Genomic DNA, 23,403 nt, shown 5'->3' on the forward strand with positions numbered 1-23,403 from the left:
TGACGTAAATTGTTTTATGAAGAGAGAGGATGATATTAAAGCAGTTGATAATAATTTATAACAATCTACAAAATGGTGGTCCGTTTTATAGATTGGCACAAAATGGTTCGAATCTAAATATTAAAAGGTTCAAAAGATTCGGAATTTCTTACTGTCTTTCTAACTAGCGGCAAAAATAAAAGAACTGAAAGCCTGCCTATGGTGTGCCTATTAAAATTTAATTTGTAAACCCGCGAGCGAGGCTACTTTAAAAATAAACAATATGCCTAGTACTTTCTTGCTCGATAGTACACATGCGCAAGCACACCCCTCCGCTTTCTTCCAGCGTTCTTTTTACACGACGCGGTCTATATGCGCATGCGCGGCGCTACCTGCTCGACGGCGCGCAGCGAGTCGCCGAGCGCGGCGCGCAGGCGCTGCACGTCCCGCGCGGCGCGCCCGCTGCGCGACACGTAGGCCTGGCGACGCCGGATCTCGGCCGACAGCTGCGCGCGCAGCGCCGACAGCTGCAACGCACGAGAGTGACATATATTTAAATAAAACTAACTAACTTAAAGACAACATTAGTGTCATATATGTGCACTTGAATGTCACGTCCCTAATCAACGTGACTGACGAGGATGTGACTTCTTTCAAAACATAACCACAAAGTGAGGTTATGATATAGACACTCATATGACATAGACACGCAAAAAAATAGACAGTACGACCAAGCAAAACAAAAAGGGCCTATATGATTCATAATTTATGTCGTGCTCAGAGAAAAACAAATTTCGAATTTTAACTTCTGACATTACAAAATTAAATATATTATATTGCTCACTTGATGTTCCAAACGAATGATCTGTTGTCTATGACTCGCTTCCCTAGCCTCCAGCAGCCTCTCAGCTTGCAGCGCCGCTTGTCTGTATTGCTCTATGTCTTGTCTATTGCTCCCCGACGAAGGCTTATCAGTGAAGTAACGATTACGAGCCATTGTTAATTCCGTTTCCTGAAAATTTGAAATTTTTAAGAGAAAATTTATACATTATTATTTACGCAAGGCGGCAGGCAGGAGCTGGATGCGAGTAGCCGGAGAAAGACCACAGTGGCATGCACTTGAACCTATGTCCAGCAGTGGACAAAAATGGGCTGATGATGTGATGTGATTATTATTATAATATATTTACCACTTTGTTATTTTTTAAAGTTAAACAAACAATTACTATCCTATATCCAAAACATCGCTGAAGAATTAACAACACATTTGATTTTATATGGTATAATTAATCTACGTAACTTTAAGTACAAGTGAAATTCTTAAATAGTACAACTTAACATCTTAATCAATTACTTTATATGTATATAACGCACACATTCGAATTTAAATTGCACACTTATGTAATCACATACTTCCCTCTTCAATTCACCCTCATCTTGGTGAGTCAAACATACCGGACGGAAGCTAGCGTCAATCACGAGTTATTTAACAAAGCAAACCCATAAGTATTTATAAATGATTCTTCTAAAGAATTTTACGAACAATACTGAACACTTTGCAAATAAATAAATGCTTCTTTGCAATCAGTATCTACTGCAAGTAGTTCTCGATACAAGGTTCTTTGTAAGCTAATGACAGCCAAAATAATTATAAAAATCTAATTGAATAATTAAATAATTAAAAAAAATCTTAAGCTATATCCTAACAGCAAGTATGGTTATAATTAAAGTAAAATCACAACATATTATAAAACAAAGTCCCCCGGTCGTGTTTGCTGTCTGTATATTCGCGATAAATTCTAAAAGTACTGAACAGATTTTCATCATATTTTCACTAATAGATAGACCGATTCATAAGGAAGGATTAGGTATATAATTTATTGAGATTTTGGTGTAAATAAGTTGAAATAGAATGACAATTGTTAAACATGTCTGAAAAAGAATTGACCTAAAGTTTGTATACGCGCTCAGCCTAAAACGAACAGTATACTATTTCTACTTAATGCTCCCAGTGGTGCCTGATCTACCAAAAAGGTAAGGCCACAGTGTTCCCAATTTTTTGAGACTTTTGGCTGTTATAAGTTTAAACCACCTCGATATTGAGGATTGAGTCGAGATGGCCCAGAGGTTAGAACGCGTGCATCTTAACCGATGATTGCGGGTTCAAACCCAGGTAAGCACCGCTGATTCATGTGCTTAATTTGTCTTCTCAATAATTCATCTCGTGCTCAGCGGTGAAGGAAAACATCGTGAGGGAACCTGCATGTGACAAATTTCATAGAAATTCTGCCACATGTGTATTCCACCAACACGCATTGGAACAGCGTGGTGGAATATGTTCCAAACCTTCTCCTCAAAGGGAGAGGAGGCCTTTAGCCCAGCAGTGAGAATTTACAGGCTGTTGTTGTTGTTTGTTGTTGATATTGAGGCTGAGGCTTAGAGCCTCAATGCTACTACTGAGTCGTAGCGGCTACAGCTTCATTCAAATGGAGATCTATCGCAAGATCAGTTGGCAGATCTAAATCTATCTATACACTTAAACAATCAAACTCAACATATTTATAATATAAGTTCAATTTAATTACTTTATCAGAGAGTTCCTTCTCGAGACGCCTGATCTTCATTTTCAGTTCTCTGTTCTCCAGTTCCAAGAGGCTGAATTCAGAGTTGTAGGGCTTGTCCTTGCAAGGAACTTCCTTGTAGTCTTTATAGCCGCGTGAGTCTTTGGTAGAATCTGCGCCTAATATAAATATAAATCTGAGACAACATCACATACATATACATTACTCTGATCCCAATGTAAGTAGCTGAAGCACTTGTGTTATGGAAATCAGAAGAAACGACGGTGCCACAAACACCCAAACCCGAGACAACACAGAAAACTAATGGTAATCTACATCGACTCGGCCGGGAATCGAACCCGAGACCTCAGAGTGGCGTACCCATGAAAACCGGTGTACACACCACTCGACCATGGAGGTCGACAAACTAAGAAACAAACATTAATAAAAATTTCAAAAACAGCCAAGATTGTGTTGGCAACACTGACATCCTAACTTTCATTATAACATTGAATCATAGATTGTGGAAAACATTGTGAGGAAACCTGCATGAAGTAATATATGGAACTTTTCAATGTGAAGAGGCATTAGCACAAAAGTGCAAAAGTTATAAGTTATCATTCCTCATATCAACAATACTTTCGGAACAAAACTATTGTCTATATTAATATAAAAAAATAATATTTGAGAAAAAAAAAACAGTAACCTTTTGGTATTGATTTGAATATACATTCCAAACCGAGTCCTTTACATTTAAAACATACTGAAAAATGTCTTTATAAATTTATATCAAACTAGCGGCCTCTTGCGGCTTCGCTCGCGTATTTATATATAAAAGATAAAATATAAAAGATAGATATATGGTATCGCGGACTTTTTTGTAGAAATAATTAAGACGAACCAAGTAGCCGTACATTGTTTTTAATTTTAAGCAACTGTTTAGCCAGCGCACGCAAATAATACTGTTTTATGAGGTTTTTTTTCCGACTTGCTAGACATAAGTTGTGATAGCTTGGTTATTACACATGTTATAGAAACAATTTACAGCCTATAGCACTCGGGAATAATGTAGCTTTCTGCCAGTTAAGAAAATTTTAGAATTGGATTATGAGTTCCAGAGATTACCCCCTACTTACAAATATACAAACTTACAAATTTTACCTCTTTATAATAATATAGATAAAAAATTATAAACAAAATAATATTTACCAGAATCAAGATCAGAGGAATAATAGACGCTCTTCTCGGTTCTATCATGGCTTTTGCTGCGAAGGACAGAAGGTCTGGTCTGGATCATGCGTCTCTCGGCGTCCAGCTTCCTGACCGTGTCTTGCAGGGCGTCGTTCTTGGCCTTTAACTCAGACCTCTCCCTTTGTAACGCGTGCAGCTCTCGTTCCAGTTCACCGCTGTCGTTGCTCTCCTTACCGTCCCAGGTTGTCATGCGAAGTTGGGACTCCAAATCCGCTCTGGTGGTCAAACAAATATATTGCAACCAACATAATTATTAGAAAGACATTTTTAATTTCGTCTAAGAAATGGAGGTTATCAGTTCGACATGTGTGTATGTAACATTGTTTATATATTATGTTTTAATTTGAGTATGATGGTAAGTGTGTGTTTGTCCACGACTTTCTCGAAAACTAAAAGTTGTGTTGAAGTATCACATTTAATCTAATTTAGGCATACTTCAACTTAGGGAACAGTGTAAATTTCATTAAAATCGGTGTAGTATTTCATAGATATTTTTTATCTTTAGTTCACTAGCTATTTCTAATTTGGAAGTCGGTTTTTTTTTATATTATGAGTGACTTTGTAAGCAATTGGCATATAGAAACTTTATCAAGCGTTCAATTTTTTCAATTACGTTTTTATTTCTCTCGTAAAAAAGCCTATATCCTTCTTTGAAGTACAAGTTTTCTCCATAACAAATTTTATCAAATTCGGTTCAGATGTTTTGCCGTGAAACAGTAGACAGGTAGATAGTGTGTCAGTGTAAATTAGTTATGTAAAGAGAAGTGGGTGGGGGCAGGACGTTAGGTTTAATAATTTCTTTAGAACTAACGCGCACTGGTAACTTTTGTCACGGTGACTGTTTCGTCACTCTTGTCGAGTCCATGAATATGTATGGAGGTGCGCGCACGTTACCTGTTGACTTCGAGGCAGGATATATTAATTTAAATAATTGTATTAATTAACATGACTGTATTTTTTTAAATGTTGAAAAAGAGTATCTACTAAGTTTCTTGCCGGTTCTTCTCGGTAGAATCTACTTTACGAACCGGTGGTAGCTTCACTTAATTGTTAAATGACGATTCAAAAGTGCTTGTAAAAAAGCCCACTTGAATAAAGTATACTTTGATTTTTTTAATTTTGTTTTTTTTTGTTACGACGTGACATTTGTATCTGCACATATTCAGGGACTTGACAAGAGTGACGAAACAGTCACCATGACCAAAATCACCAGTGCGCGCTAGTTCTTAGTGTTCCCCTGACCACGAACGAAAAATCTTTGTATATGTAATGAAGCCAAAGGAAGGAGGAAAATGATATTAATAATACCAGGCGTTGCTAATTATAAATAAATAAATATGAGACAATATCACATACATTACTCTGATCCCAATGTAAGTAGCTGAAGCACTAGTGTTACGGAAATCAGAAGTAACGACGGTACCACAAACACCCATACCGAAGACAACATAGAAAACTAATGGTAATCTACATCGACTTGGCCAGGAATCGAACCCGGGACCTCAGAGTGGCGTACCCATGAAAACCCGGTGTACATACCACTCGACCATGGAGGTCGTCATCAATTATGATGTTATATATCTTGTATTGAAGTAAATAATGTTACAAACTTTTGCGCTTCCAAATTGGCCATTTGGTTGGTGAGACGGTGCGTCTGATCCTCCAGCGTGCAGTTGAGACGTTTCAGCTCACTCAGCGCTGCCTTAGCGCTTTCCAATTTCTCGGTCAGCACGCGACGCTCGTTCTCACAATTGCCTAAAAATTCAACAACAACAATAGCCTGTCAATTTTCCACTGCTGGGATGAAGCCTCCTCTCCTTTGAGGAGAAGGTTTGGAACATATTCCATACGTATGGCAGAATTTCTATGAAATTAGACACATGCAGGTTGCCTCACAATGCTTTCTTCATCGCCGAACTTGGCATGAATTATAAACACAAATTGAGCACATGAATATTCAGTGATGCTTGATTAGCTTTGAACCCGAAATCATTAAATAAATAAATATGAGACAACATCACATACATTACTCTGATCCCAATGTAAGTAGATAAAGCACTTGTGTTATGGAAATCAGAAGTAACGACGGTACCACAAACACAAGCCAAGACAACATAGAAAACTAATTCTAATCTATATCGACTCAGGCGGGAATCGAACCCGGGACATCGGAGTGGCGTACCCATGAAAACTACACACCACTCGACCATGGAGGTCGTCAAAATCATTGGTTAAGATATACGCGTTCTAACCACTAGGCCATCGCGTCTCCAGTTTTACTCAATTCCCCTTATTCTAGTGAATATGTCACGTCACTTGCCAACATTCTTTTGCATCTGCCGCAACTTGTCCATAGCATTGGATTCGTTGTTCTTGGCCTCGTTGAGCATTCTCTGAGTCTTGCTCAGTTCCGCTCGAAGCTCGCTTTCGGCCGTGGCGGCCTTCTGCAGCGAGGTGGAGAGTTGCTCCACCGTGCCCTTGAGAGAGGTGCACCTGTCTTCCAGCGAAGCGATTGTACGCGTGTAGCCCTCGCAACGCTCTTGAAGCTTCTGTTGATGAGTAACATTGAAATATTAAAAAATCTATATAAAATATGGTACAGGTGTTAGTGTGTATAAGACGTTAACAATAGGGCTGTATTTAAAGAAGGACAATCGGGGCAACCAGCCTGGGGCCCCTACAACAAAAGGGCCTCACAATAGACATTTAATAATTTTAATGCAATATATGTTTAGATATCTGGAAATAGTAAAATTGTAATAATATAATTACATATTTAGAGGAGAGTTGAGGCTTCTTGAATAAGACTCTTGATGAGTGGTCGAAGGAATGATTTTAATGAAAAATTGCACCGGTATATATACAAAAAATACAAAATAAATTAACCAATCAAAAAACAGTATAAAGAAATAATAAGAAATAAAAGAGACGGAGGATATCGTTCCGTCTTGCTCGCACACGCTGACGTCACGCGCCGAGCTGCGCGCGTATTATGCCGGGTCGCGTATCTGCTGCCGCGATGTTATAAATATCGCCCCCGCACGTCGCGTCAGCCTCCCGCGAATTACCGCGGATGCCCCAGGGCCCCGCAAATACGCGACCCAAAGGGAAAACGGCGAACCAATAGGCGCGCCCCTAGACCGACACGAGCCCGTAAGGCACCGACGCGAGCCCCTCAGGCACCGACGCAAGCCCCTCAGGCACCGACGCGAGCCCCTCAGGCACCGACGCGAGCCCCTCAGGCACCGACGCGAGCCCCTCAGGCACCGACGCGAGCCCCTCAGGCACCGACACAGGCCCCTCAGGCAAACGCGACAGCCCCTCAGGCTACCCAACCCAGGGCCCCTCAGGCCACCAGTAAAGGTGCGTGGGATAAACCGTTGCCCATGGTCCGCAAGACCGTAGCGGCAGCCCCGCCACCACCACGTCACACCGCGCCGCGAACGGCAAACGCCCCGATCAGACAACCAACTAGGTCACGCCCGGCGGAAAGGGACGCGAACAACGTCCGCGACTTCTTCGCCATATGCAACAGCCTAGACATGGACGGCATCGACTGTTTCCTGGAAGAGTACGCAGCTAATCCAGGAAACATCGCGTACTTAATCGTTAAGTACTGGGACCTGTTCGCACAGGTCAAAGCACTCCGACACCCTTCCAATGGCCAACGCTAGGATTAAACCGCGTTCGCTAGCGTTAGTCACGTTTAACGCAAACGGGCTTATCCAACAGATCGATCTAGTTCGAGAATTCCTACGAAACCATCCCGTCGACGTCATGCTAGTGCAGGAGACGTTTCTAAAACCAAACTCGCGTAGCCCTAACGTGGCCAACTACCGCATCATAAGAAATGACCGTGACTCCGCCCGAGGCGGAGGCACGCTCATCTATTACAAAAAGTCACTGCACTGCGTGCCGCTCGACAGCCCGCCGCTCACCAACGTCGAAGCGTCAATCTGTCAAATAAGTATGACAGGCCATCAGCCCATCATACTAGCATCAGTTTACCTAAGTCCATCCAAGGACCTATTAGAGAGTGACATTAGGTCACTCCTTGCAACAGGTAGCGCGGTCATTCTGGCCGGCGACCTTAACAGTAAGAGCCCTGAATGGCACTCACGCCACACAAACCAGAGGGGTAGGAAGCTAGAACAACTAGCCCACCCCAAATCATGTAACTTCAATGTCATTGCACCAATGACACCAACCAGATTCCCTCGATCGGATAACCGAAAAGACAGGCCAGACGTACTCGACGTAGCGATCTTGAAAGGCGTAACCTTACAGTTGCGCTCAATCGAGGCACTACCAGAGTTAGATTTCGATCACCGTCCGGTACTTGTCGAACTAGGACCCGACGACCCACTTCATTATCCCTACAAAAAGATTGTCGACTGGAATAAATTTAAACAACAGATCCAGTCCGTAGACTCACAACTTTTAAAAGACATCCCAGACAGTATTGACTCCGTCGACGTTGCGGAAGCAGCTGCGACGAACCTCACGACTCACGTACGCGACATGATAGATGAGTGCTCCAGGGAGGTTCAAGTACGCCCTAACGAGCGTTATGAGCTCCCTGTAGACCTCAAACACCTTATCACGCGGAAAAACGCAGCCACGCGAGCGCACGACGCTTTTCCATCGCAGGAAAACCGGAGAAAACTCTGGGCCCTTCAGAGGGACGTCAAAGCGCGTTTCGAGGAATTCCGTAACTACACGGACGGCGAGTACCTTGGAGAAATCACGCCATCACACACTGCGTTTTGGACGATGCCGAGATCTCTCAAAGGCTCAATGGCCACTACGACCATGCCTCCGATAATACGACCAAATCTTCCACCCGCAACAGACGACTTGGATAAGGCCGAGTGCTTGGCCGACGCCTTAGAAAGCCAATGCTCCCCGAGCATTCACCCGGTAGACCCCGACCACCTCTTAAAGGTGGACGAGGCCGTAAATCGCATAAGCTCCGTGCCACCGATGGACGAGCCACTGACTCCGACGTCAGTCGACGAAATCGAAACGATCGTCAAAGCCCTTCAGGTTAAAAAGTCTCCCGGTGCGGACCGGATAACCAATAAAGCGATTAAAAGCTTCCCGCACCAAATCATTTCTCTCTTGGTGCTAATATTTAATGCCCTTCTGGCAGGATGCTCCTTTCCAGACCAATGGAAAGAAGCCATAGTAATAGGGATCCCAAAACCAGGGAAACCTAGGAATCAGCCCACGAGCTACCGACCCATCAGCCTATTGAGCACTCTCGGAAAAATATACGAGAGAATTCTACTAGCGCGAATCAAGGCCATCGTTCAGGCCAAACAGATCACGATACACGAGCAATTCGGCTTCAGAGCCGGACACTCGTGCGTCAACCAGGTCCACCGCTTAACGGAAGACATATTAAAAGGCTTCGCCTACAGTAAAGCTACCTCCACAGGAGCTCTATTCTTCGACGTAGCGAAAGCATTCGACAAAGTCTGGCACAATGGTTTATTATATAAACTACACTCACTAGGGCTGCCAGACAGACTCGTGCTCACCATACGAGACTACTTGACGAATCGCACCTTCCGCTACCGAGTTGAAGGAACCCTGTCCTCACCTCGCCCTATCAGGGCAGGAGTCCCTCAGGGCTCCGCGCTATCTCCCATTCTTTACTGTTTATTCACCAACGACATTCCGAAGGCCACTCCAATGGTCAACCTAGCCCTCTTCGCGGACGACACCGCACTCTATACGACCTCAACCTCGACTAAGGTCATCACAAAGAGACTCCAATCCGCAGCCAACGCACTAGGCAACTGGTTTAGGAAATGGAGAATCGAAGTTAATCCGGAAAAAAGTGTAGCAGTACACTTTAGTAGAAACCCCAGTTACATAAAATGGAATCAGGGCCAACCGGGAGACATTAAAATATTCAATAAACCGATACCGTGGAAACCGGAAGCGAAATACCTGGGGGTCACCCTAGACAGTAGACTAACTTTCAAATCCCACGTAACTAGAGTCCGAAACAAAGCAGCGTTCGTACTAGGAAGACTGTATATGATGTTATGCGGGCGGAGTAAAATGTCCCTTAGAAATAAGACGACACTATACAAAGCCTGCATTCGTCCTATCATGACCTACGCGAGCCCTGTCTTTGCTCATATCAAGGCGACGCAAATCAAAAGATTGCAGACCGTTCAAAATAGATTTCTCCGCATTGCCACGGACTCGCCGTGGTACATCCGTAACGTAGATCTCCATAAGGACTTCGACATCGATTCGATCGCGAAGCATCTCAAAATACTATCGACGGCGTATTTTGAGAGAGCTAAAGAACACAGCAATCCGCTGATTGCTCAATCGTGCCAATACACCTCTCGAAGAGGTAATATTCCGAATAGACTCAGGCGACCTATGCACGTCCTGAACGACACAGACGATAGCCTCACTATCGCAAACAAACCATTTGTAGGGAATAACACACTACACACCACACACCCACAGCGTTTCCGCCGGCGGAAACGAGGACCCAGTTATGCGACGTCTCGGAGGCGGCCGAGACGTCAGTAAATTCACTCAGTGGTAGAATCACTCCCCACCGATTTCGTCCTGAGCCGAGGTGCGATCTCATAGGAGACACCCTCAGGACGAACTTTAGTTTTAATTTAGTTTTAATTTAGAGCCCCGCGCTCAACCTCAGGGCAGGGGACATTAGTTCTCGCCCGAAAGTCAGGTGACGCTGTGAAGGCCAGTAGGGCCAACAGCAATACACAACACACAAAAAAAAAAAAAGTCGCGTCAGCCATTTCGTTCGAGCGCCGCGCAGAGAGAGGACGACTGCACTGAAGATCGCCGTGTCGACTTGCCATATGTTGTGTAGTGAAGTGTTGAAGAAAGATGAAGATATGAAGATAAACGAATCTAAAAACAGTCCTTTTCAGGACTAATCTTGTTTCGATACGACTTGAAAAACAGTCCTTTTCAGGACTAATCTTGTTTCAATACGACGCAAAAAACAGTCCTTTTCAGGACTACACTTGTTTCAACGACGACGCGAAAACAGTCCTTTTCAGGACTAATCTTGTTTCAATACGACGCGTCTTAACAGTGCTGCTACAGGAGTCCCCCTCAAGTGAAACGTACCGGCAGTTTGATGTTGCGACCTGACCTTGATGTTTTGATGTTGACAGGCTGTGACGTCAAGTTATTCGATGCGTTAGGTAACTGGTTTTCTATGGTAACGGTTTTTTTGTGGTAAGGTAAGGTAATGGTAAGGTTTGTATCTAGTTGAGTGAGGTTATTTTGTTCTTCTGGTTCTTGCAGCACGTATGCAGGTTTCAATCGGTCGATTGATATGTTGGTTTGACGGTCGGGTAATTGAATCGTAAACACCTTATTCGATCGTTGTACGACTCGATAGGGACCTTCATATGGTGCTTGAAGTGGCGTTCTTAATGCGTCGACTCTAATAAACACATGACTGCATGTACGTAGGTCTTGATGCACGAAGATGTGTTTATTGTTTCGATGTGTTTCGAACGGCTGAGGCTTATATTGAGCGATGTTCGCGCGTAGTTTTTCGACGTACGTACTATCCATCGTAGATGTAGGTATGGATGTGCTTGCGTCGAAAAAGTCGCCGGGCAATCGTAGGTTATAGCCGTAGGTAAGCTCAGCTGTGCTAACGCCGGTATCGGTGCGTAGTGCGGCTCGCAGTCCGAGTAGTACTGTAGCGAGTTCATTGCTCCACGAACTCGTGTTCGATAGTTTCGCTCGCAGTGCAGTCTTCAATGTACGATGCCAGCGTTCGACGATTCCGTTGCTTTGCGGATGGTATGGCGTAGTACGGATTTTGTTTATTCCGAGAATTTTCACAAGGTTATTGAACAGGTGACTTTCGAACTGTCGGCCTTGATCGCTTGTTATTGTGGCGGGACATCCGAATCTTGCTATCCAGTGATTATAGACGACTTCTGCGACTGTCTCAGCTGATATGTCGGCGGTAGGTATAGCTTCGGGCCAGCGGGTTTGTCTGTCTATCATCGTGATTAAGTAGCGATGTCCTTGTGCTGTAGTAGGAAGCGGTCCGACGATGTCTATGTGGATGTGTTGAAAACGGTCGCTTGGCGGGAATGCTTCGATGTGGCTTGACGTGTGACGTTGTATCTTACTTTTTTGACAGTTAATACAACTTTTCGTCCATTGAGCGATGTCCGAGTTCATTGAAGGCCAAAAGAATTTTTTCGTAAGCATCTTGCGCGTTGTTCGGGTTCCGGGATGACTTATATTATGTACGCTGTTAAAAACTTGCTTTCTATATTCTTCGGGTATATAAGGTCGAATTTGAGATGTAGATATTTCGCAATATATTTCGCTGTCAGTGTTCGGGATATTTATTTTTTTGAAGGATAAGTTGCTCTGTTGTAATAATTTTTGAATGTTGCTGTCTCTTTCTTGAGCGTTCGCTATTTCGCTGTAATTGATTGTGGATGGGCAGGCTATTGCTTCGATTCGGCTTAAGGCGTCTGCGACGATGTTATTTTTCCCGCTTATGTGACGTATGTCCGTGGTGAATTCGCTTATGTATAACAGCTGTCTTGTTCGCCGCGGAGTTTCGTTCGATGTTTGCGTCTTGTTCATAGCGAATGTAAGCGGTTTGTGGTCGGTGAATATTATTATTTGTCGTCCTTCGAAGATCTTACGAAAGTGTTTAACTGCCATGTAGATAGATAGGAGTTCTCGATCATATGTTGAATATTTGATTTGTGCGTCGGAGAATTTCTTTGAAAAGTAAGCGATAGGTTGCCATTTCTCTTTGATATATTGTTGTAGGACGGCTCCTGCGGATGTATCGGATGCGTCGCAGAATATCGCAAGCGTAGCTTGATGTGAAGGGTGAGCGAGTAAGGTGGCGTCGGTTATGCTCTTCTTACACGCTTCGAAGGCTTGCGTTGCTTCTTCGGTCCATTGAATGACGGTTTTATCGCGCTTCTTTACGTTGTGTAGGTATGAGTTTAACGGAGCTTGTAGTGTAGCTGCGTTCGGTATGTGGTCACGGTAGAAGTTAAGCATACCGAGAAATCTTCTTAATTCTTCTATTGTTTTCGGTTTAGGATAGTCGACTATTGCTTTTACTTTTTCTTCAGGCGGTTTAATTCCCTCTTTAGAAACGATGTACCCGAGGAATTTGACTTCAGACTGGCCTAGGTTGCATTTGGCGGGGTTGATAGTGATTCCATTCTCTTCGAGTCTTCGTAACACTGTTCGGAGATGATCTCGATGTTCGGTTTCATTGTTTGAAGCGATGAGTACGTCGTCGATGAATGGAAACACGTAGTCTAATCCTCGAAGTACTTGATGTATAAAGCGTTGGAATGTCTGTCCGGCGTTTTTTAATCCGGGACACATTCGGGGAAATTCGAATAAACCCATTGGTGTTATAATGGCGGTTTTCTCGATGTCTTCTTCCCTTACGCTTAGTTGTTGGTATGCTCGGTTGAGATCGATCGTTGAAAATATTGTTTTCCCGCAGAGATGATACGTAAAGTCCTTGACTCGCGGTACCGGATAGCGATCGGGTTTTGTAATCGCGTTGAGTCTTCGGTAATCGCCGCATACTCGTATGTCGCCGTTTTTCTTAGGAACTATGTGCAGTGGCGATGACCATGGGCTTTTACTCGGTCTGCAGAGTCCTTGTTGTATCATGTTTTCGAACTCTTTCTTGACTTTTTCATATCGATGTGGCGGGATCGGTCGAGCGCGACAATGTATAGGCGGGCCTTGTGTCTCGATGTAATGTTCGACGTTAATCTTCGGTTGTAGTTGCATCGCAGTTAGTCGCGTAGTGCCGGGAAACTCTGCTAATATTTCGTGGTAGGCGTTGCGGATATCTATACTGCGGACTGTCGGCGTGTCTGTTGATGTTATAGGAGCGTTGATCTTGAGATTTGTGACGGCGTCAATCAATCTTCGATTTTTTAAATCTACGATCAATTGATGGTGGTTTAGAAAATCGGCTCCTAGTATAGGCTTTGACACGTCAGCAACGATGAATTTCCATTTGTACGGACGTCGTAGGTTGAGATCGAGTTCGAGTGTTTTTTCGCCATATGTTGATATTGTCGTGTTGTTCGCAGCGTACAGTTTGAATGGTAACGGCGTTGTTTTCTGGCCTTGTCTTCTTGGTAGAACGGATATGTTAGCCCCAGTATCTACTAAGAAAGATAGTTTCGTCTTCTTGTCTGTTACGAATAGGCGGTATGATGTAGTAGGAACGCCGGATTCCGCCGCAGCCAACGTTCTTTCTAGTTTTCCGATGCTTCTTTTTTATAGCTGCAGGGTGTTGTGCAGCGCCTCGCTTGACTACCGAAACGACGGTGGTAGTAACAGTAGGGTGATGATGATTCTTCACGTGTGCGGGATCGGGACGAGCTTCGTTGGCGGGACCGGAAACGTTGACGGTGATAGTTGTATGGCGGTCTTGTATTCGGTCTTGCTTTTAACTCGGCGATTTCGAGAGATAATTTTCGGATTTCGTTTATAAGAAATTGTGTGTCGGTTTGATTGGTTGATAGCATCGGCGATTGTATTGTAGATGGTTGCGTGGAGACGGCGGCGACCTCTTGTGTCTGTTCTATCATCTTGTCGGCGAGGAGTGCGAGCTCTTCGAGTGTCGTTTTTGAGCTGAAGGTTTCGCTGACGGCTAGGACAGAACGGACGTGTGCTGGTAGGAGTTTAGTCCACATCATACGCAGCGTTGAGTCCGAGACCTTGTCTCTAGCGAGATTTCGCATGCGTCTGAGTAGCTGTGTGGGTTTTTGATCGCCTAGCTCCATCTCGGCGAGAAGTTTTTGGAACTGACGGCTGTCAGATTCTTCATAGACGGAGATGAGTCGATCCTTGATGGCCTGGTATTGCTGTTCCTTCGGGACGTTGAATAGGATATCGGATATTTGTTCGATATCCGCCTTTTCTAATTGTACGAGGACCATCTGTGTGAGTTGAGCCTGGCTCCTCTTCAATTCCTCCGTTGCGGCTTCGAAGCTGAGGTACCACAGCCGTGGGTTTTCGCGCCAGAATGGTGGTATTCGCATTGACAGCGCAATACTCGATACTTCTGGGGTGCTTGCGAAGGCTTGTGGCAGAGCTTGATTGTTGTCTTCCATTGTGTCGAACAGGGATTCACGTCGGATAGGGATTCGTCGAGCAGGGATCCGTCGAGCAGGGATTCGTTCCAGCAGATTTTTTTTGTAGGTAGCTGGGCAGAGATTCTTCTTCTTTGATAGTATTCTTGCTTCAGAGTGCTCTTGTTCGGGGTCACCACTTTAGAGGAGAGTTGAGGCTTCTTGAATAAGACTCTTGATGAGTGGTCGAAGGAATGATTTTAATGAAAAATTGCACCGGTATATATACTAGGGTTGCTGAGGATTCCTCTTCCGCTTCCTCATAATGCAAAAGTTCCGCAATATTTTGGGTTCCTCAACCGATACCGCTTCCTCATAAATAAAAATTAAAAATCCTCTTCCTCTATCGCTTCCTCAAAATTTAAGAGCAATTTATGAGGAATCTGGAGCTATAGTAGACACATCACCCACCGCTTCCACGTTTAGTAATAGAGGAGAGGTGCGTGTTACTAAAGCTACTATTAAATAACGACATTAAAAAAAACTAATTAATATGCATGAACACAGTCTTTTATGGTGGAAAAATGATCCGAAATATTTGGGAGCTTTAGGGCAATACCTATCTTCTCCTCCATCAAGTATGCCCAGCGAACGACGTTTTAGCAGTGTTGGATTAGTACGAGTATATAATGAGTATTCAATTCCTTTATTTTGATTAATAAAATAATTGACTTAAGTAATTAATAAAGATATAAAGACTGCACTTTTTTTAGTGTATGTATGTTATGTACAGACAGGACAACGGCTTTTCGGTTGGGTCCGCTAGTATTTATATTTTCCTATCTTCCTAATCCGCTCTCTCTGCCGCTTCCTCATCCGCATCCTCTTATTCGAAAAATATCCTCATCCTCATCCGCATCCTCTAAATTTGCGTTCGAAAAATCCTCTTCCCCCTCCTCTTCCTCATAATCACTTCCTCAACAACCCTAATATATACAAAAAATACAAAATAAATTAACCAATCAAAAAACAGTATAAAGAAATAATAAGAAATAAAAGAGACGGAGGATATCGTTCCGTCTTGCTCGCACACGCTGACGTCACGCGCCGAGCTGCGCGCGTATTATGCCGGGTCGCGTATCTGCTGCCGCGATGTTATAAATATCGCCCCCGCACGTCGCGTCAGCCATTTCGTTCGAGCGCCGCGCGGAGAGAGGACGACTGCACTGAAGATCGCCGTGTCGACTTGCCATATGTTGTGTAGTGAAGTGTTGAAGAAAGATGAAGATATGAAGATAAACGAATCTAAAAACAGTCCTTTTCAGGACTAATCTTGTTTCGATACGACTTGAAAAACAGTCCTTTTCAGGACTAATCTTGTTTCAATACGACGCAAAAAACAGTCCTTTTCAGGACTACACTTGTTTCAACGACGACGCGAAAACAGTCCTTTTCAGGACTAATCTTGTTTCAATACGACGCGTCTTAACAGTGCTGCTACACATACAACGAAATAAATAAACTATTAACAAACTTTACTGAAAGAAATGAAATTATTAATAATAATTAGGGGCCTCCACTCCTGTGTCTACGGGGCCTTTTTTTACTTCTCGCTGGAAAAACGCATCACGCGTTGTCCCCTACTCCTCGGAGCCCTGGACGAGTGCGCTGTGTCTACAGGGCCTATGAGTTCCAATGAACAAGGTAAGTGCCCGCGGCGGCGTGTGTGTCTACAGGGCCTATGAGTTCCAATGAACAAGGTAAGTGCCCGCGGCGGCGTGTGTGTCTACAGGGCCTATGAGTTCCAATGAACAAGGTAAGTGCCCGCGGCGGCGTGTGTGTCTACAGGGCCTATGAGTTCCAATGAACAAGGTAAGTGCCCGCGGCGGTGTGTGTGTCTACAGGGCCTATGAGTTCCAATGAACAAGGTAAGTGCCCGCGGCGGCGTGTGTGTCTACAGGGCCTATGAGTTCCAATGAACAAGGTAAGTGCCCGCGGCGGCGTGTGTGTCTACAGGGCCTATGAGTTCCAATGAACAAGGTAAGTGCCCGCGGCGGTGTGTGTGTCTACAGGGCCTATGAGTTCCAATGAACAAGGTAAGTGCCCGCGGCGGCGTGTGTGTCTACAGGGCCTATGAGTTCCAATGAACAAGGTAAGTGCCCGCGGCGGTATATGTATGTGCGTGTGGGGGCGTGTGTGGGTGTGTTTGCGTGTGTGGGTGTGTGTGCGTGTGTGTGCGTGTGACCTTGAGCGCGAGGTCGCGGTCGCGCGCCGCCACGGCAGCGCGCTGCGCGTCGCCCTCCAACTGCGCGCGCCGCACGTCCAGTCGCGCCGCGCGCCCTGCACACACAAGCCTCTTACAGAACAACTACTGTCGGATTTATGTGTTTATGTTTACCCAATAGTCAGGGGCCATCTGAAAATCAGTGCTGTGCATTAGCACAGCTTATATTGAGATGAATCCCTTGCTACCTACACTGTGTTCTTTAAATTTAATTTTTTTTTTCTTTCCTGTTTATGCTATGTAATGTATGTGTGTAACAAAATAAATGGTTTAAATGGATTGTATTACTGGCGACATCGTATCACCACTGTTTAATCTCTTTAAAGGCGATCAAATTAAAAGATGCCCACGATAGACGAGGGGGAATTCCAGAAATATTTCGATATTTCAATTGGATATAAGAAAAATATATATGTATAATTTAAAAGTAGCAAGTAACTTGTAGAGTTTTAGATTTCGAACAGTCTAAAACTATCAAAATTTCTTTAATAATTTCTAGAGTAAATAGAATATGAATAAACATTGTTACCAACCAGAAAGTTATTTCTAAATTGTACAACCTTCACTACTGAGTAACTATCTACTAAATAACTTTCACTACTGAAATTACAACTACACAAAAAAATGCATTAAATAAACTAAACAGAGGAAAAGCCTAAATTCTTAACATTATTTAACATCTTCACCTAAATATCACTTTTGTCTTATCAAACAAAGAGTACCTTCAGCGGCTGCGAGGGCCTCCCGCAGCTGGCCGACTTCCTGCACGCGCTCTGCTAACTGCACTCGGAGACTTTCCGATTTATTCTGTAACAATTAATAATAAAAAACAATCATTTAATTATCAAGTACCAATGCAAAGTAAAAACATGGGAATTAGCCCCTGTTTCATTTAATTTGGGATGTGCCCAATTATGTATAATTTGGAAAATTTAATTTATTGAATAGGCGGTTATATAAAATCCTCGTTGGTGGTTCTCTCATATTCTGCGGAACCTCATAATCAAATCAATTTCTATATTTAAATAAGCTGTTTAAAATTATTACCTAAATAGACATTTACGACTCCAATTAATTTCCTATTCTTGTAACATTTTACTATTATAAAAAAAAAACAGTATATATAATATATCAAATATATATTTGTATTAAGTATTGAGTTGAGAGTGGAGATGGCCCAGTGGTTATAACGCGTGCATCTTAACCGATGATTGGGGGTTCAAACTCAAGCAAGCACCGCTGAATTTTCACGTGCTTAATTTGTGTTCAGAATACATCTTCTGCTCGGCAGTGAAGGAAAACATCGTGAGAACCTTTATGTATTTTATTTCATAGTGCATTCAAACAACCCGCATCGGAACAGTGTGGTGGATTATTTTCCAAACCTTCTCCAACAAGCCCAGTAGTGAGAAATTTACAGGCAGTTGTTGTTGTATTAAGTATAAGTATTAGAGTGTAAACATTTGTATGTAAGTTTATGGATGCACCGCCTACCCAAATGTTCTAATTTTTTTTTGTGTTTATTCCAAGGATTTATTTAGATAAAGTATAGTAACATAGACGTAATAATAATATTTAGCATTACTTTCCTACCTCGTTTTGCATTTTGTCCTCAGTGATAGAGCTCAAAGTCGCTTCCAGACTGGTTATCTTGTCCCTCAAGTTGCTGATCTCCACCGTCTTTGCTTGTACCGACTCGTTCTGAAACGAAATAGTTTATAATTTTTTAATGATATTTTAATTGTTTTATTTACTACCTATATAGTTTTACTGTCGTGTGAATTCGTGATTTTGTCGACACTTTATTATTACTAAGAATCGGTTATACAATATAGTAACCATAAATTATAAGATAATCAATCAACCAAGGCGTTAATTCCACTAATTTATAATGATTATTGGACAACATCACATACATTGATCGCACACATACTCTGATCCCAATGTAAGTAGCTGAAGCACTTGTGTTATGGAAATCAGAAGTAACGACGGTACCACATACACCCAGACCCAAGACAACATAGAAAACTAATGGTAATCTACATTGACTCAGCCGGGAATCGAACCCGGGAACTCAGAGTGGTGTAACCATGAAAACTGGTGAACACACCACTCGACCATGGAGGTCGTCCTTTATTAGATTAGATTAAAGTGTGAAGTGGCAATTTGTTAGTAGAATTACTCTAAACTGGCTTATGATTAAAATAAATTATAGATGCTGGTGTCATTTCTTACGTGATGGTATATAGTCGCATCAATGTGCGGTATAGAAAAAGTTACAATTTAAAAAAAAATCAAAATAGAGTATTCTATTAAAGTAGGTTTCTACGTGCACTTTTGAATCGTCAATTAACAAAGCCTATAAAGTGAACCACCGATTCGGAATGCAGATTGGACGGAAAGCAGGCAAGAAACTTAAGAGTTACTTCTTGTCAACATTCAAAAATAAAAGTAATGTCAATTAAATACAATGACATATGTATATAATATGTAATAAATCATGCCTGGAAGTCAATAAGTATTAGCTCCATACTTTTTTGCCATTTATATAATCGTATCCTGAATAATATCCCTTCTTTACCAATGTATTTCTTAAATAAATATTTGAATTTTTGAAACAGCATTTATGAAAACAACTAATTAAAATCAACAAGACAGTAACATCTCCTATAGTTACCAATTTTTGATCTATATTTACTTTTTAAACTTTTCAATTAAAATAGGCTATTTGACAATGTGAAAAATAGATTGTGAATTATTGTAATCAGTGTATATTATGAGTTGAAAAATGGTTATTTACTAACGAAAGTTGAAAATAATACTTAATTTATTCAAAAATCCATAAAAAAAATGCATTTTTTCAAACGTTTGTCACGTGACACAAAACGCTCCCGATTGGCCGGGCTTATGATGAAGTCACTTTATTGTTAACCTTGCTTCTCTACTATGTGTACCGTAGATTAAAATACAGCAAAGTGACATCACCGACCCCATTGCAGCGCCATATTGTCCAAGTGGCGTTTTCGCGCGTTATTTAAATATGGAATTTTTAATATGATATTTTTCGGCAAATATGTACTAGAAATAAAAAATACAACTTTTACTGTGCGTTAACTTCTTCTAAATAATATAAAATGGATGTTAAAAACCAGTCAAATAGCCTATTAACAGAAAATTCGACTGACCAAGGCATTCAACTGGGCTTCCTTCTGGCCGAAGGCTGCCTGCAAGCGGGATTTCTCCTCTTGCGCCGTTCGCAAGTTGTTATTGAGAGACTGCAGTCGTCCCTCGCCCTTGCCCTGTTGCTCTGTGGCTTCCTTGAGCTGCTTTTTCAGGACTGTCAGTTGCGATTTGTAATCGTCCTAAAATATTTGGTCATAAATATATTAGGACGTATTTTGATATAGTACATACACATAAATATTAATAAAGTCGATATAGTCCAGTAGTTTGAATCTACAATCATAAGTCGTCTATATAATTTCCATGTGCTTATTAATCTTTGTTTATGGACTTGGACTTGAATCGACAGTGATGGAGAAAATCGTGAGGAAACCTGCATGTAATGCAATAAGGTTCAAGCTCTCCTCATAACGGAAAGGACTTTAAAGGGCCTGGTTTTTTTTATACAGGCTGGTTTTTTTTATGTGATATCTTCTTATGGGAGGTTAAACCAGCGTTACGTAACGCGTTACGGCTCATACAACAGCGGTAGGCACAAGGCAGGTTCCTTTCTCCAAGTAACTATAGCCCTATCCATATTTCGGGCTGTTTAAGTTATAACGTCTGTCGGGAGTCAAATCCAAACGTGTTTATAAGTATTGATGAGTCGAGATGGCCCAGTGGTTAGAACGCGCGCATCTTAACCGATGATTGCGGGTTCAAACCCAGGCAAGCACCGCTGATTCATGTGCTTAATTTGCCTTTATAATTCATCTCGTGCTCAGCGGTGAAGAAAAACATCGTGGGGAAACCTGCATGTGACAAATTTCATAGAAATTCTGCCACATGTGTATTCCACCAACCCGCATTGGAACAGCGTGGTGGAATATGTTCCAAATCTTCTCCTTAAGGGGAGAGGAGGCCTTTAGCCCAGCAGTGGGAATTTACAGGCTGTTGTTGTTGTTGTTGTTATAAGTATTAGTTTATTGGATCCTACCTTTTCTCTCTCAACCTGGCACACTTCGTGCATCAAGTTGCGCATGCCCTTCTTGATCAGTTCCGGATCTACGTCGATGATTTCGTTGCGTTCTTCCGAATGATCGCGACCTGGAATTGAGGAATCCAAACTTTTACTTGGCTGTAAAGTTATATATAATATACACAAAAAACGTGTTATAAATGGCTAATACTTTTTAAAGCACTGATGTATTTGGACGGTAGTGACAATTTATCCACAGATTATCAAAAACAAAAACTGGTACATTATACCTACCCAAAACGAATTTGAGTCACTTCACTTCATCAATCAATCGATCAATCAAAATAAACATTATTCAAGTAGGCTTTTACAAGCACCTTTGAATCGTCATTTTACAATCAAGTGAAGCTACCACCGGTTCGGAAAGTAGATTCTACCGAGAAGAACTAGCAAGAACTCAGTTCTCACTCTTTTTTAACATTTAAAAAAAAAGAGTCATGTTAGTTAAATAAAATTATTTAAATTAATATATCTTGCTTGGAAGTACACAGGTATTAACTCCACGCTTTTTTATCATCTATAAAATCAGATAATTTATCCGAAAAATATTTATTTCTGCCACCACTCATTCACCTGTAATACTATCGCCAAGTAATACTCTATATTTCTGTGTTGCGGTTTAAGTTATGAGTCGTCAGTTTAAGGATAGATACAAGGGATTAGATAGTATCAGCTGGCTTATCAGCGGTGATCTCTTACACATTTAGGTTTATTCAGTCACGTGACCCTGCATGTAAAACTATTTATTTATTAAATACTAGTTGCTCGCGTTTTAGAGTTTTGGTAATCACGTGTGAGGCAAAAAAGTTCAAATTTGTTTCATACCAAATTTCATCAAATTCGGTTCAACTGTTAGGTCGTGAAAGAGCTACAGACAGGCAGACAGAGTTACTTTAACATTTATAACTTTAATATCGTCGGCATGAACGATTAAAGGAAATAATAGTAAGTAAGCTTGCGGCGTGACGTACCGCGGTGCGGGCTGTAGCGGCGCGCGGGGCTGGCGAGGCGGCGGCGCGGCGCCAGCGAGCCGTCGGGCTGCACGCCGCACACGCGCCGCAGCGCCGCGCACACGCCCGCCAGCCGCGCCTCCGCCAACCGCCGCGCGCCCTCGCTCTGCGCCAGCGCCGCCTCCACGCCGCGGCACCGGCCCTCGCTGCCGCCCAGCCGCGTCTGCGCGACACGTATAGTACGACACAACTTAGATGTCGCATCGGCAAAATTCGTAAAACCGATCACATCCGAATTGAGTACGCTATCCCAAATTATCAATATTTATTTTCTTACACGAATATGATCTTTGCACAAACGTAATAACTTGTAATATCATATGACCTAATATATCCGTCAATTTGACGCGTCTATTTACATGCACTTGCTTTATCTGACGCGTGAATCTATAGCGACGAATAGCGTCGAATGGCGCGATAGGGAGCTATTTCTATTGGTTGTGTAAATCGGCAGTAATCGGTTTTATTACCATTCCATTGCATTTTCCGATGCTACATCTAATTTGTGCCACATGCAACACTTTACTTGGTGGTAGGGCTTTGTGCAAGCCCGTCTGGGTAAGTACCACCCACTCATCAGTTATTCTACCGCCAAATAACAGTACTCAGTACTGTTGTGTTCCGGTTTGAAGGGTGAGTGAGCCAGTGTAACTACAGGCACAAGGGACATAACATCTTAGTTCCCAAGGTTGGTGGCACATTGACGATGTAAGGAATAGTTAATATTCCGGACAGCGTCATTGTCTATGGGCGATGATGACCACTTACCATCAGGTGGCCCATATGCTCGTCCGCCAACCTATACCATAAAAAAAAAACTCGCCACCAATACTATAGTATAAACCGACGCAAATCTTAAACATTTATTTTAAACGAATCACCTTTAACTCCTGTATCTGCTGCGTGGCATCCGCGAGGCAAACTTCTAAGTTGTGTTTCAATTCTTCCAACCGACGCTCCTTGGACCTACAATCTTCAAGGCGTAATACTAATTCCTGTAAAT

At 42.5% G+C, this 23,403-nt stretch overlaps 1 protein-coding gene across 1 annotated transcript in view; it reads right to left on the reverse strand.

Moving 5' to 3' along the window:
- Positions 1–23,403, reverse strand: part of LOC124535385 (rootletin) — a 76,587-nt gene that overhangs the window by 5,787 nt on the left and 47,397 nt on the right. The window contains exons 24-36 of the mRNA XM_047111594.1: positions 23,282–23,395; positions 22,362–22,563; positions 21,349–21,458; positions 20,375–20,551; positions 18,783–18,890; positions 17,912–17,996; positions 17,151–17,245; positions 6,112–6,340; positions 5,402–5,546; positions 3,750–4,006; positions 2,565–2,719; positions 824–991; positions 372–506 (exon numbers count right to left, since the gene is read on the reverse strand). Coding sequence (XP_046967550.1) covers positions 372–506; positions 824–991; positions 2,565–2,719; positions 3,750–4,006; positions 5,402–5,546; positions 6,112–6,340; positions 17,151–17,245; positions 17,912–17,996; positions 18,783–18,890; positions 20,375–20,551; positions 21,349–21,458; positions 22,362–22,563; positions 23,282–23,395 — 1,980 coding nt within the window. The remainder of the gene's footprint in view (positions 1–371; positions 507–823; positions 992–2,564; positions 2,720–3,749; positions 4,007–5,401; positions 5,547–6,111; positions 6,341–17,150; positions 17,246–17,911; positions 17,997–18,782; positions 18,891–20,374; positions 20,552–21,348; positions 21,459–22,361; positions 22,564–23,281; positions 23,396–23,403) is intronic.

The sequence above is a fragment of the Vanessa cardui genome, chromosome 14 (assembly GCF_905220365.1).
Source record: "Vanessa cardui chromosome 14, ilVanCard2.1, whole genome shotgun sequence".
Taxonomy (NCBI): domain Eukaryota; kingdom Metazoa; phylum Arthropoda; class Insecta; order Lepidoptera; family Nymphalidae; genus Vanessa; species Vanessa cardui.